The 12,427-nt window shown below is 44.5% G+C and overlaps 2 protein-coding genes across 3 annotated transcripts in view; both read right to left on the reverse strand.

Moving 5' to 3' along the window:
• The window catches only part of MTF1 (metal-regulatory transcription factor 1), a 56,003-nt gene extending 46,362 nt beyond the window's left edge, over positions 1-9,641 (reverse strand). For both annotated transcript variants that reach the window (XM_014541566.1, XM_005868625.2), the window contains exons 1-2: positions 7,827-9,641; positions 5,738-6,196 (exon numbers count right to left, since the gene is read on the reverse strand). In XM_014541566.1, coding sequence (XP_014397052.1) covers positions 5,738-6,145 — 408 coding nt within the window. In that variant the 5' untranslated portion in view covers positions 6,146-6,196; positions 7,827-9,641. The remainder of the gene's footprint in view (positions 1-5,737; positions 6,197-7,826) is intronic.
• Positions 9,642-9,673: 32 nt separating this feature from the next.
• INPP5B (inositol polyphosphate-5-phosphatase B) overlaps positions 9,674-12,427 on the reverse strand; it is a 78,873-nt gene continuing 76,119 nt past the window's right edge. Inside the window, exons 21-24 of the mRNA XM_014541570.1 lie at positions 11,955-12,048; positions 11,546-11,673; positions 10,350-10,461; positions 9,674-10,105 (exon numbers count right to left, since the gene is read on the reverse strand). Coding sequence (XP_014397056.1) covers positions 9,993-10,105; positions 10,350-10,461; positions 11,546-11,673; positions 11,955-12,048 — 447 coding nt within the window. The 3' untranslated portion in view covers positions 9,674-9,992. The remainder of the gene's footprint in view (positions 10,106-10,349; positions 10,462-11,545; positions 11,674-11,954; positions 12,049-12,427) is intronic.

The following is a 12,427-nucleotide window of genomic DNA, read 5'->3' on the forward strand; positions in this document are numbered from 1 at the left end:
ATGCTTCCAGCCCTGGACTCCTACGGAACTTTGTATATACAGCTTCTAGCAGTCTCCATCCTGGATCCTAAGTCCTGGGGAGGAACTATTTGACAAAAGTAGATACCCAACAAGTAAAAGCTGTGGAAAGAATGAATGGATCCTTAACTCTAGAATTTCAAGCAAAAACTGTCTCTGTCTTTCCTAGTTCTCAATGGCAATTCCATGGGAGTTCAGAAGGAACCTGTACAAAAACGTAATGATAGTTTATACAAAGAATGAAAGTGGCCGGTTCCCCTCTGGGAAAGCCAGCACCCTCCTGGTTTGAGTGGACCGATCATTCCACAGCCCGAGGGACTGATAATGAGGAACGAGGAATTGGAAGTAAGTATCCCAAAGTAAAGGTCCCACTGCAAAAAGGCTCTGAAACCCTGGAGTCAGATTTCCCCCCTTACTCTTCTACTTCCCATTTGTCACACTAGAAAAAATAAGTCTCCTTTTGTCACTAACCAATATAGCAAGCAGCCTAATTCATAAAGCACCACTGTAACTGTGCTTCTCGATAGAAAAAGATACTCCTTCTCAATCAGTGCACTGGAATACTTTGGTACAAGAACAACATATTCGGTATATGATTGCTGGCTTTCTTCACACGTCTCCGACAACTATTCAGCAGAAAAGTGACAAGGTCGGTAAGCCACAGGGGTGGGGGGCTTCGGGGGCAGCACTACAACAGGTGGTTGTGCATTATGTTCACCAATGTGTTTCAAACAGAGATGGATGAACATGAAAATGTTCACAGCACAGTATTAGTCCTGGCAGGTTCTCAGGAAGGGCAGAGATTCAAGTTTGGGAACAACTTTTAAGAATGCTGATCTGGAACAGAGTAACACTACTTGGGAAATTTTTCAAAGCTACCAAACCAACAGGTAGGCATAGTAAAACAGCAAGTATGAGAATAAGATACACGAAATTAGAGTCAGAATGACCAGTGTCCCTGTGGAAGGAAAAGACAGTGTCTGTAGCAAGGCTCTGGTTGGTTTATTTCTGTACAAGGCAAGCATGCGGAAAAAGCAATGAAGTACCGCCATGCGCTGCTTAATGACAAGGCTATGTTCTGAGAAATGCGTCCTTCGGCGATTTCTTCAGCGATTTCTTTGTTGGCAAACATCATAGAGTGCACTTACACAAATCTAGCCTACTGCACACCCAGGCTACAAGTGGTGTTGCTGGAGTACACAAACCTACACAGCCAGTCGTATAAAAGCACAGCACATACAATGATGTACAGCACATAGTACTTCATAATGACAATAAACGACTATGTTACTGGTTTACGTATTTACTATACTATACTTTTTATTGTTATTTTAGGGTGTACTCTTTATACAAAAAAAAGTTTGCTGTAAAACAGTATGCTGTGTTAGGCTAGCAGCAGTCTCACACATCTCGTGTTTACTGTATATCTTGATTGCATCACATTCTCCTGTGCTTGATTTAATCTCATGTTTTGTACAGTAACATGCTATATAGGCTTGTAGCCTAGCAGCAACTAGACAATAGGAATTTTTCAGTTCCATTATAATCTTTTTTGTTAATGTAATGGGGTGACATTGGTTAATTAAATTATATGGGTTTCAGGTATACAATTCTACAATACATTGCAGCTCCATTACAATCTTATGGAACCACTGGCTCTATGTTGACAGGTCCCTCTTGACAGAAACATTGTTATGGGGCACATGACTGTAATAGGTAAGCCAACTACACACTACAGAAAGCAATGGAACAATCGGGGTAAACAGGAAATTCAGGCTAAAATCTGACTCAGAAAAATAAGCTGCCTAAGAAGCCAAGAAGACTAACTAGTTTTCAAATGATTAGATTTCTTAAGAGTAAGAGAATGGGAAATGGAGAAAAAGACTAAGTTTAAAAAAAGAAGGGAGGGGGAGACAAGAATCATGTTGAGTGTTACCAAATAGTTTATAAAATGGATTTAAATGCCAAAAAAAATAAAATCACTGTGAAAGCAAAAGCTAAGGTAAGATGGTACTTCAGGAAGGCAAGTCTCCTGAATGCCTGGTCAATAGCAAGATTTTAAAAGACTAAAAGCCACTGTTGCTTCTCTCTCAATTCCCAACCTACCCCACACCTATTGAATTCAAAAACAGGTTATAGAATCTTCCATGTAGGCCTCATCGATTGAAGGGAAAAATGTGGTAAGGGGGAAAGTCCAGTGAGCTAAATCCACAGTACACTGAACAAGGGTTCATACTAGTAATACCCTTGACCTTGTCCTACTCAACATGATTATCAATGACCTGAGACATGAACAGTAAACCAGGCTTGCCAGAAGTGCAAAGTGGGAAAGTGACAGCTCATACCACTGATTGCATAATCATTCCCTCCCTACCGCGTCCTCTTCTGTCTAGATCAGCATATCCCAAAATGTGTTCCCCAAAACACTGACTCTGGGAATGAAACTGAAAAATAGTCTCCCAAGTTCAAAACATTTGGAGAACTCTGCCTTTCCTTCCTTCTTAGTTATTAGCACATCAAAAGCTCTGAGAAACCCTGTAATAATCAAACCTCTGTCCTGATTTAACTTAATGTTTCCCTAACATTTGCTCTTGAAACACTTTCGCTAGTAATCATTAACACTGATGGGCCCTAAACTATGTCAGATTTTTTGTGCTAAAAAATGATTCAATCCCCTTGAGTTACTACTGCCTTAACACTCTTCCTCCAACTACCATATTTAAAAACACACACACACACACACACACACAAAAACTTGACACTTCCTGCCTCCCGTTTCCTCACCACCCACCTATTTCTCCATCACTCAAAACTCAAAATCTGGCTTCAGCCCCCAGGGCTCTACTGAACATCTTCTCATGATGTGATCAACTGTGCAGATAGAACGAATGGCTCCTCTTGGGCCCTTCAATCCCTCTGCAGGGTCACACAGAAATATTCACACAGCTTGGAATGCTCTTCCCTCAGCTTCCACAACACTGCATTCCACCCATCTGTCTCTCTTTATGTGATCTATGGTTCTCTTTCTAACCCTTAAATTCTCAGATCAACTCTTACTTCTCCCCTGAGTAAACTCATAGTAGTTTGAACTACTGTCCCTTCATGGATCCACAATTCTAATCTCAAGCCATTACCTCGACTTCAGATTCATAGTTCCAATGGACTTCTCAACATGTTCACCTTCATTTTCCCCAAGGACTGTGCATTTAACATACTCCAAACAAACTCATCAATTTCTCCTCTTCTTGAATTCTGTTATGGAATCGCCATTCCCAGAGGGGACAGGGGCCAGCAGAGTCAGCTGCTTTTTCCTCAGCATGCACACAGCACTGTGAATATGCCTCTGTTAAAGGACCTATCACAGTGGACTCTAACCACTTAGCTCGCTACCTAGACTTGAAGTTCTGCCAATCATCTGTGTGGCCCCTATGCTAAGACACAGAAGAAACTCAACACACTTGGAAAATTGGATGAATCCTTTGAATCATACCCAATTCATGACTCAATCTTCAGACTCTCATAACATACCAAGTTCTCGTATACTGCAAGAAAAGCTCTCGATTTTCTCCACATAAAAGGCCACTATCCTTCATCAGACTCAAATGAAACCCCAAACCTAAACTACAACTATCTCCTGTCTGGGCAATCAAGAAACCAGTTACCAGAGCAACCTTTTAAAAAAGGCCACTCTAACCATATCACTCCTTGGCTCAGACACCTTCATGGTTTCCCTCTAGTTCCAGAATACAGTCCAAACCCCTTAGCATGCTACCACTGCCTTCCCTATCTTGATCTCTACTATCTTTCCACCTTCATCTACTACTACTCCTATGTTCTAGTCCACACTACAGCCAGTGGGCCAAATTCAGCCCACTGCCCATTTTATAAATAAAGTTTTACTGGAACATAGACAATTGACGTTTTGAGCCACATAATTCTTTTTTAAATTTAAATTTTTTTTTTACTGATTTCAAAGAGGAAGAGAGAGCTAGAGCTAGAAACATCAATGATAAGAGAGAATCATTGATTGGCTGCCTTCTGCACGCCCCCTACTGGGGATCAAGCCCGAAACCCGCACATGTGCCTTGACCTGGAATCGAACAGTGACCTCCTGGTTCATAGGTCGAAGTTCAACCACTGAGCCACACTTGGCCGGGCGGGCCATATAATTCTTTGTTGTGGGTGGGCTGTCCTGTGCATTGTGGAATATTTAACAGGATCTTTGGATGCTCCCTATGAGATTCCGATAGCACTTCCCCCAGGTGACAACCAAAAATGTCTCCAGACATTGCCAGATGTATCCTGGGGACAGAATTGCCCCAAATAAGAATCACTAGTCTGGAGGTTTCCAAGTACAAGCTGAGAGTATGATGTCATTATTAATAAAATACATACTATATAGTAATTGTAGTACAGTGACCAGATCAAGAGATGAGTCACACAGTATTCAGTGCTAGTGGACTTACACTTGTGAGATTATGCTCAATTATGAATTTTAAGAGGAATTTGGAAACTGAAATTCATACAATCAAAGGTGACCAAGCTGATGATAAGCAAGGGGAAAATGTCATAAGAGGGATCTTTAAATAAATGGAGGTGTTTAGCCTGTACAGGTGAAGATGAAGAGAAACCCATGAACTTTAAATATCTGATGGGTTGTCCTTTGAAAGGAAGGTTTAACTTGCTGTTGTTCAGGAAGGCAGAACTAGAAGGAGTGGGCAACTGCAGGAAGGCCGATTTTGGCTCCATACAAGTAACAGCTTTCTAACAATCAGAGCTGGCCAACAAATCTATTAGGCTGAGCCGTGACACTGTGCCCTCCTCATTCTGGAAGTGGTCAAGCAGAGACCAGGTAAACTGATGTCAGAGATGCTATAGAGATTACTGCATGGGGTAAGGAGGTGGGACAAGATGGTCTCTCTAGGGCTCCTTCCAGCTCTGAGATCCTAAGGCTACCAAAGGAAAAGCCATATGTCATGAATGCCCCATTTCAAGACCTTCATTAAAACAGAAAACTATTTTGCCAAACGATTTACCCTATGTCTATTTGGTAACATTTTACATTTAGTCCCTGCACTGCAACTACCAGTGATCTATTTTTTTCTAATTGACCTTCAATTAGTTCTTATATACTGTATATCACTACCTTTAAACCACATCTTTTATTCTGCTAATAATCACCACCTGTACAATGTTTTAGTTTCCAAAAACCTGTGACATGCATTACCTTACGCACACTAGCTAAATAAAAGCATGAAAACTTATTTTAGATAACCTGCTCTCATTTAGTGTCTCTTGCCTAAATTTTTTATGAAAGAAAACTAGCCTTTATTATTCATTCAACATTCACTAAAAAAACATATTCCAGCAGATACTCCATCTCCAAAACAAGTCATTTATATATAACCCGGAGGTAAGCCAGATCTAGTCATTCCAGCATCAGAAATATAAATGTACTTCAGTGAGATTTCTATTTTATTTATGATTTGGGGGGGGAATATGCGAAACATTATACTTTCGTTTTCCCAAATTTCAATGTAGCCTTACAAACCGAAAGTTCCACAGTCACAACAAAACGTGAAACATGAATTATTGACAAGAAAGCCATTGTAGGTCCTAATGGCACAGACTCCTTTACTTCTTGCTAAAATTGCCACCGAGAGCTGTGTAAGGACTTTCCCCAAAGCCAAACTGAGCCCTCACCCACCGCTTTACTTACTTCTTTACGTTTTGTTTCTGGACATTCCGACTGCAGAGTGAGGGTTGCACCTTCGATATTTCTTGGCATGGGCGTGGAACCAGGGTTTATTGTTAAATGAATCTGATCTGGTGAGATAATGTGTTGCACATAACCCTGGGACATTGCTTCATGATCTATTAGATGAAAGCCCTCTTCACCCCCTACTAGAAAAGGCAAGGGTTCTCCACACTGTCCATCATCATCTTCATCCTCCAAAGTGCCAGGGTCCTGCTCAATAAGAACAGTTGTCCTATCGTACACAGTTCCAGATGAGGAAGGCACCAGTCCGTTTTTATCCACAAACCTGAGCATCCTGTCATCAGGGGTCAGCTCATCTTCGTCTGCCTCAAAGTAGATGATGTTGTTATCTGGACTGTGTTCCCCCATGGTTCAATTGTGCTCAGCCCAATTGTGAGAAATGGAAAAGTAATGACTTGTCTGCAATAGAACAAACCAGAGTGAGAGCCACACCAGCACCTCGGGACCTTCTCAGCGACCACATGTCTGTTTTCCTCTCCTTTCAAAACCAGGTCGAAGTAAAGGAAAAATCATCTTCCCTGGGAATAACTTTTTAAGTTTTACTTTGAAACCATCAAGTCATTTTAAAAGCAATGCCTTTTATTTAAAAAGTGAAGTAAAAAGTAGCATTTCACAAGACCTTCCAAATGTGCTTTACTGCCAAACAATTGGAAGGTTGGTCAAAATACCTAAAGGGGACTAAGGGGCAAACTGCTTCAAGTCTGAGTTGCCATAAATCTTAAAAGTAAGGAAACCTCACTCAAATATGACCCCAAATCAGACCAGGAGGCAGTGCAGTCTATGGTGGGAGGAGCAGAGTTTTGGAGGCAGGGTCACCCACCTACAATTTCCATCTTTGCCACTTACTACGTGGGGAACTTTCCTGTGCCCCATTTTTCTTATGCATAAGGTGAGCTTGGTCATTTCTGTCCTCTCAAAGTTGTTGTGTGAAGTAAGAGATAATATGTACATGACAGCAACAGAAAAGGAAACAAGTGTGAATTAATTCCTTCCTTCCTTCCTTCCTTCCTTCCTTCCTTCCTTCCTTCCTTCCTTCCTTCCTTCCTAGAACAGATGGTTCAGCTTCTGAGTAGAGGGGCTGATCCTTAACCAGACACGTCTAATGAAAACAATTTTACCTCCTAAAACAATCTGGAACCCAGCAGAAGCATCGCTCGTACAGTGTGCTCTCTGCAAGGAGGGAATGAGGAGTTGTTGTTTCTAGCGTCCCTAGCACAGTACACTGACACCAGGAGTCCAGGAGATGTCAGCTAAATGAATGGAAGACCTGCTGATACACTCTCTTGGGAAGATTTGGTCTCTTGGGAAAAATACCAAATGTGAAGCTTTCCCGTTTTGGAATAGTGATTTACCTGCAAACACTGAGGTTCTACAAATGTGAGTTTGGCAGGCAGAACAGAGAACTGAAAAAAGAATCCCATCACTTTTGGTTTTCAGCCTGGACTTGCACTTTATCTTTCTCTTCTGCTCTGGATTAGAAAGTGAACCTTTTACGTAGTGGGGCCGCTAGACAGAGAGACAGTTACCAGAGACAGGCCGAGGGAAGAACCCGCCCGACCCCCTGCTCTAGCTTACGCAACCCGGTAGATGCACATTTCGCTGCATCTGTGAGGAGAGAGAAGCGCACGGGGCCCCACCGGGCTGCCCAGGCGCCGTCGGCGGCAAACAGAGACCAACTGTCCGAAACAAACAAGACCAGGAGGTTTGAGGATGGCAAACGAGGAGTACAAACAGCACCCCTGAGAGGAGGCTGGGAAAGGAACCTGCCTGGGAGAGCTCCCAGCCTGGGCTGCTCGGAAAATCTGAAGACAGGCTGGGGGGCTCCGACCCTGGCGAAGAGGGGCAGGGTCCGGTCTCCATGGAAACAGGGGAGGGGGCTGGATACCCATCCCCATGGAAACAGAGGAGGGGTGGGGTCTCTATGGTGACCGGACTGGGGTCTCTACTGGGAAATGCTTCAGGAGGGAGCCTAAGTCCCGCGCCCCCCGGGAAGTCCCCAGCCCAGGCCGCGTCTAGTTCCGCCTTTTACCTCCGCGGCTCCCGGCAACGGCGGCAGCGACAGCTTCTCCTCTCCCCAGCGGCACCATGATTGCCCCCACCTTCCCCGAGCGTCACTTCCGCTTCCGCTTCCCGGAGGAAGGAGGAGAGCCGGGTTTCGCCTCTCCCTGGCGCCGCTGGTTGGTGTAGGGGGTGTGGGGCTGAGCTCGAGCCTCCAATTGGCGAGCGGGAGGGGCGGGGCGCCTGGCGACGTAGCCGGACGGTGAGCGGGTCCCGCGCAGGGAAGTGCGCGCCGTGTCCGTCAGGGCGTCTCTCCCGCGGCACCAGACGCAGGGAAAGGGGATCGAGCCCGTACACTAAGCCGAAACTGCTTCAGTCCGGCTTGCGCTGCCGCCTTCGCCATGGCAGCCACCACCGCCACAGAAAAGACCACAGTTAGGTATCCGAATTCCGGCTGGGACCCGCAGGGGGAGCATGGAAGGCTGTGGCACTCCCGCCATTTCTCTGTGGCCCCAGCTTCTCCTCATCACCCAGCAAAGTTAATGAACATAAGCCGGAGGGTCCGAGAAAGGAAGATTGAACCTGAAGGGCGGAACTAGGGAGTATTCCCAGCCCCGCCAGAGCCCGCCGCCGCCTCTCCCCCGCGCGTGCGCTCACAGGAGCGCAGTCGCTCGCTCCTGCCCCGCGGTCTGTCCGACTTTCCCAGCTGAGGACTGTGGGCTCCCAGCCGGACTCGCGCCGGGGCGGTCAGCGCCACCTACTGGCCATTCCCAACGGCTCACATCGTCATGCTGGTACCTCCTAGTAAGTCACATTTTACACTGCCAAGTAGTGGTGTTTCAGGGCCCAAGAAGCAATTTTGATTATGACGTCATTATGCTCTACAATTTTCTAAATCCCTGGAAGATCCAGCTGTTAGAACATCCCAGCAGCCAGCACCTGTTTTTCCCCTAAGCTACTTGTATGGAATATGCCAAGGGCAACAACCCCCAGAGACTAGACCACCAGTCAAGGGGTTCAGGCCATGCCTGTCCCATCTCTTGCTTGAAAAATGTGAATAGTGACTGCACCCACCAGATGCCAGGCAAATCTCTCTCTGGCCCCTGACCAGCCACCCAATGCTTACGCTGCAAAAGTCCTGCTGCAGAGAACTGCCGTCTCTTAAGAAATAAAAACACAACCAACCACTGTTAAAAATACATTTATCATTAAAATATATTACACATATGAGAGAGGGAATGCATCAAAACAGTTTGGAGAATTCGCTGGCCCAGAAAGTCCCACTTGTTTAACCAGAACACCAATTTCTTCCGTATTTTCATTTTCAAGCCACTGTATTGACCGCCGTGGCTGAGTGGCCAGCCCCGGAGGTGTTGCACGACATCTGAGCAGGAAAGGGATTAGGGTTTGCATCTGCATGTACACATGTACACAGACAGCGTGCTAGAAGCATCTGGGTGGCTATAGTCTATTTACCCTGCAGCTGCCTCACATTCTTGTCGTCCAAGTCAACTTATTCTCCTTTCAGTTCCAAAGTCTGTTCAAATATCTGATCATGGGGAGCTCAGCCCAGGTGACAGGGAAGGCACTGACTATGCCCTGGAGACAGACAGAGTGAGCACAAGTACAGTTATTTAAACATTAAAAAAAAAAAATAGAGCCCTGACTGGTTGGGCATTGTCCTGTACACCAAAAGGTTTCTGGTTCCATCTCTGGCACATGCCCGGGTTGGGGGCTCGATCCCTGGGGGAAGCGGGGGGGGGAGATCAGGCAGAAGGCAGCGTATCGATGTTTCTCTCCCTCTCTCCTCCCTGTCTCTCTAAAAAAATCAATTTTTTAAAATATATTTTTTATTAAGATATTACATATGTGTCCTTATCCCCACGTTACCCCCTACCCCCTAAAAAAATCAATTTTTAAAAAATCTTAAAAAAAAATAATCTATCTGTGTTAAATTAACTAAAGTTGAACATTGCATGTCAGTTTTATTGTGGTGGGTTTCTCTCATGTCCTCACAACTCCCAGCAGCACGAAGGGTGATAGCCATGGTGGGGGGAATGGCCTGGGCTCAGGAAGCTGGCAGTTGCCACTCTAGCTTCCAAGTGGCCTCACGTCCTCCTAAGGCCACTATCCAACGGAAACAGGTGGGACTGGTAATTGGATGCTTCCGGTAAAATAGGAGAAGAGACAGAGAGGCTCAGGGTGAGTTGCAGAGGAACTGGTGAATAAATTCTTGAGCCTTCTTCTCTGCCATTTCAAGCTTTTGTTGACCAGCTGGGTTTCGAAGCAGTAAGCTGCCAAATATGCTAGCTGCATGAAAAACACAGAAAACAAATGATTCAGCAAAAGAAGGTACTAAATTTTTTGTGTTGTTATGAATGGGGAAGGGTCCCCAAAAGCAAATTTTCTGCTTTAAATCCTGTTTGAGGGTAAACTTTGCCCAGAACTTGAGATTTTAGTTTTATTAGTGGACTTGGGACCTTCCACAACCACATTTCTTATAATGAGTCTCTCAGCTTGCAGAGATGCTTCCCACAGACACCTGGCTACTTACCTAGAATGTTCTCATCCAAATGATTTTTTTCTGAATTTTCCAGCAACTGTCGCAAAAACGCCAGCAAGTAGTGGAAGACATTTTTGTGGAATGTGGGGAGAGTAGAAATGACCTGAAAGAGGCAGAATTGGGATTTGCCTTTTTATTCATTCAATTAAATAAGTGTCTGCTATATTCCAGGAATTGAGTACATGATCCAAGTACATGAATAAGACTGTGCACAGAAAACCTTGACCACTTACCATTTGGCACAAGTGCCAAAAGAGAAGCACAGATAAAAAGAGAGAGAGAGAAGCACAAATCAAGTACTATATGGATTTAGAGGTCAGACTTCTAACTATGTGCTCTCCAAAGACTTAAGGAAATAGAAGACATAGGTCTTGAATATAAGACAAGACTGGACTTGCAGAGGTAAGGACTAGGGTTTTTAGGACAAAAGAAAGCATAAAAAAGGACAAGAGAAGGAAAACAATGAAATAAGGAGAGAGCACTTTGTGTGAAGTCACTGTTGGCAGGAGCATAACTGAAGAGGCGCTAAGCCTGGAAGGGATCAGGCTAGAATTCAGTGAGTACTCCATCTATCTGCACAGGAGAATCAGTTAGGAAGCTTGTACAAAGTATATTCCAAAAGAGATTTTGATTCAGTGAATGTGGGATGAGGCTCTAGGACCTGTATTATTAGCAGGTTTTCTAGATGATTCTGTTATATATGTGAGCAACTAGAGTAGATCATAGAAAGTCTTGAATGTTTAAGAAAATCATTCATTGGCAATAGAAAGCCAAGTACGGTCTTTGACCAACAGTAACACGATGAGAGCTTTAGAACACAACCTAATGGCAGTATACGAAACAAATCAGCAGAGGGAGAGCCTGAACGCAGGGCCTTGCACCAAGGAAAGTGGAAGGAGAACGGAAGAAAAAAGATGGGTGGTAGACCAAGGGGACTGGGCATGTGGGAGGTGAGAAATGGAGGAATCAGAAATGACTCAGGTTTCTGGGTTGAGTCACTACAATTAAGTGTGATGCCATTAAAAGAAAAAAGGGAGGAGAGGAAAAACAGGTTTGGGAAGGAAAGATACAGGTAAGTTTCTAAGACATTAGAAACATGTGAGGGGCTGTGACTGCTCTGTTCCCTCAGGCCCCAGGAGGCCTGGGGCTACAGCTTGTGTATGCTGATGCTCAGTGCTTCCCCTCACCTGTTTACTTGCTGTGTAGTTGCCAGAACACTCCAAGCAGTTATGGTAGGCGCTGTAGCAGATGACGGGCTCTGGCAGGCTCTCCAGGAAAAGCAGCAAGGCTTCGGCTACCGAATGATTGCTAAGGGCTTTTGGCCCATCGTTAAGGAACAGGTGGTGCTGCTGCCCATGGTTAGGAAAAGGCCAGAAGTGCTACCTGCCTGCTAGCTTGAAGGAGCCAGGCTGTATGTCAGCTTAGTTGGGCCCTCCTTAGTTCCTACTATATTGGTTGCTTAACGTTGTGAAGACTTCTCTATGCAAACTTTAAGTAAGAAAAACATGATAGCTGAGGGCACAATATCTGATTTTGAGCCTTAAAATATTATTTCCTTTTTCTCACCTCTCTTACACACACATACACAAAGGATACAGAGGGTATCAAGGTTCTCAATCATTCCAGTATCCAAACAGTCCCTGATGTGCTCAAATTCCAACCTTCGGCCCGGCTGTTGAAACAGATCTTCCTGCAAAAGGGAAGAAAGTCACAAAGTAATTATATTCTCAGAAAATCAGCAATGAATTCCTGACCTAGAAATGTCATTTCCAGCAGAGAACAAAAAGAACCATGTAGTGAGGCCTCTGAGTCACCCTGGTAGACAACCTGATTTAGGCGGGTGCGGCTAATTAATTCATCTTGCAGGCTTTCCCAGGCAGGCTCCCACAACAGGTCTTGATAAGACATCTTTTATAGAACTATGGGTAGGGCCTATGATATACAACAGTAAGATCCAACATAAGGGAAACTTAAAAGCAGCTATGTTTCCTGCAGTGTTATAGAGGGATTAACCAAAAAAAGAAAATTATGAAGAAACTATATCATTTATAAGATGAAGAAAACTAAAA

This window comes from Myotis brandtii, unplaced genomic scaffold, assembly GCF_000412655.1.
Source record: "Myotis brandtii unplaced genomic scaffold, ASM41265v1 scaffold274, whole genome shotgun sequence".
NCBI lineage: Eukaryota > Metazoa > Chordata > Mammalia > Chiroptera > Vespertilionidae > Myotis > Myotis brandtii.